This window comes from Limulus polyphemus, unplaced genomic scaffold, assembly GCF_000517525.1.
Source record: "Limulus polyphemus unplaced genomic scaffold, Limulus_polyphemus-2.1.2 Scaffold1569, whole genome shotgun sequence".
NCBI lineage: Eukaryota > Metazoa > Arthropoda > Merostomata > Xiphosura > Limulidae > Limulus > Limulus polyphemus.
The window spans coordinates 250,195-251,697 of NW_013667179.1; the positions used below are offsets into that span (position 1 = coordinate 250,195).

General features: G+C 32.2%; 1 protein-coding gene across 2 annotated transcripts in view; it reads left to right on the forward strand.

Moving 5' to 3' along the window:
* The window catches only part of LOC111086939, a 24,160-nt gene that overhangs the window by 10,653 nt on the left and 12,004 nt on the right, over positions 1 to 1,503 (forward strand). For both annotated transcript variants that reach the window (XM_022391821.1, XM_022391822.1), the window contains exon 3: positions 708 to 790. In XM_022391821.1, the coding sequence (XP_022247529.1) occupies positions 708 to 790 (83 nt within the window). The remainder of the gene's footprint in view (positions 1 to 707; positions 791 to 1,503) is intronic.

The window sequence follows — 1,503 nt, forward strand, 5'->3', positions numbered from 1 at the left end:
GTACACACTTCTCCACTAAGATATTATGTAGAATAGATATGGCATCTTCAATAATTCTTCTTCAATGCGAAACCGATATTATCTAATTCTAATACATAGGAAAGTATTTCATAATAAGTTATGATCGTACAAAAAGTTTAAAATATTTTATTAAAATTTAAAATCACGATTTTCTCACGCACCACCTATCAATCTCGGATGGAACATAGTTTGGGAAACGCTGGCTTATAACGATTAATAAGTTAGTACTGTATGACAATTAAACACGTTGAATGTCATGCCTTAGTTACCTTTGTACTCAATTGCACATTTATAGGTTGTTTTAATTACCCGATCAATTATATTCAACTGATATTCTGTTTATGTTTTTCTTTAAGATTGAGACAATTAATACAAAGTGTATAGAACTAAATATAAGTATTTTATAGAATAGATTAAATTTATTTAGAGGATGGCTTACGGCTACTCTGTTTATTCACTTTATCCTAAAGTTAAGGTGCTATAATACCAGAAGTAAACTGTAAAAGTAATTTTTCTACTGAGGCCTAATGAGTAATACCAGCTAGAGAAATATGATTTTTTACTAAGGCCCAATGAGTAATACTAGCTAGAGAAATATGATTTGTTTATTAAGGCCCAATGAGTAATACTAGCTTAATAATCCTTAATGTCTTTATCACCCCTATGTTTTTTGTTTTTTTTTACAGTACACCTGCCTCTTATAACTGTTTCTGTATCTCTTGATTCGATATGGTTATTCACGTCTATTCTTCTTCTCGTTGGTAACTCGGTAAGTGCTAGTTTTTTTTTATTTAATTTACTTCTTTTTCAAAATTAAAAGTTATCAATTTTGTAGATCTTAGGAGTTAGCCTAGACTGTTACATACAGCTGTGTTGATCAAGGGCTGATGATCATTTGCTAGAAGCATACAGTCTACACCACAAAGCATAAGCTTCTTTCTTCTTAGTGGGAATTTAGGTCATTTTAGACCTAATGTTGATCTTTAGGTCAGGTACAATGTTGACCTTTACCTCCTTCCTTGGCGGTCGGCTTTCGCATTTTGATGGGAAAATACTAATGTTATTACAACACGAAGATTGTGTCCAGTTTTATCGAGCACGTGCTCTGATCCCTATGAAAACCATGTTCATGTATGTAATTAAAGTAGTATTTTATGTGTTGAAATCACCATTTCTTCATTTGGTGGGTGATGCCATAGTCCTGCACATTGCAAACAGTTGCAATAATATTCACTCACACTTTTCGTTAGATTAAATCACCATGAGAGCGTTGTACGTAAATATTCTTTCAATGCCTTGGTATTTCTTTAAACTAATAACATGATTAAGGTATAGCTGTAGGTAGCCTTAGATGGTGTTTATATCTATAGTAAATATTAATCGGGGAGAGGTACATAGGACTATATTTTTGTTCTTATTTTTCTCGAAATAATTTAACGAACTATGTAGGAGTCTAATAATGGCTGGAGACGGCTTAAATGG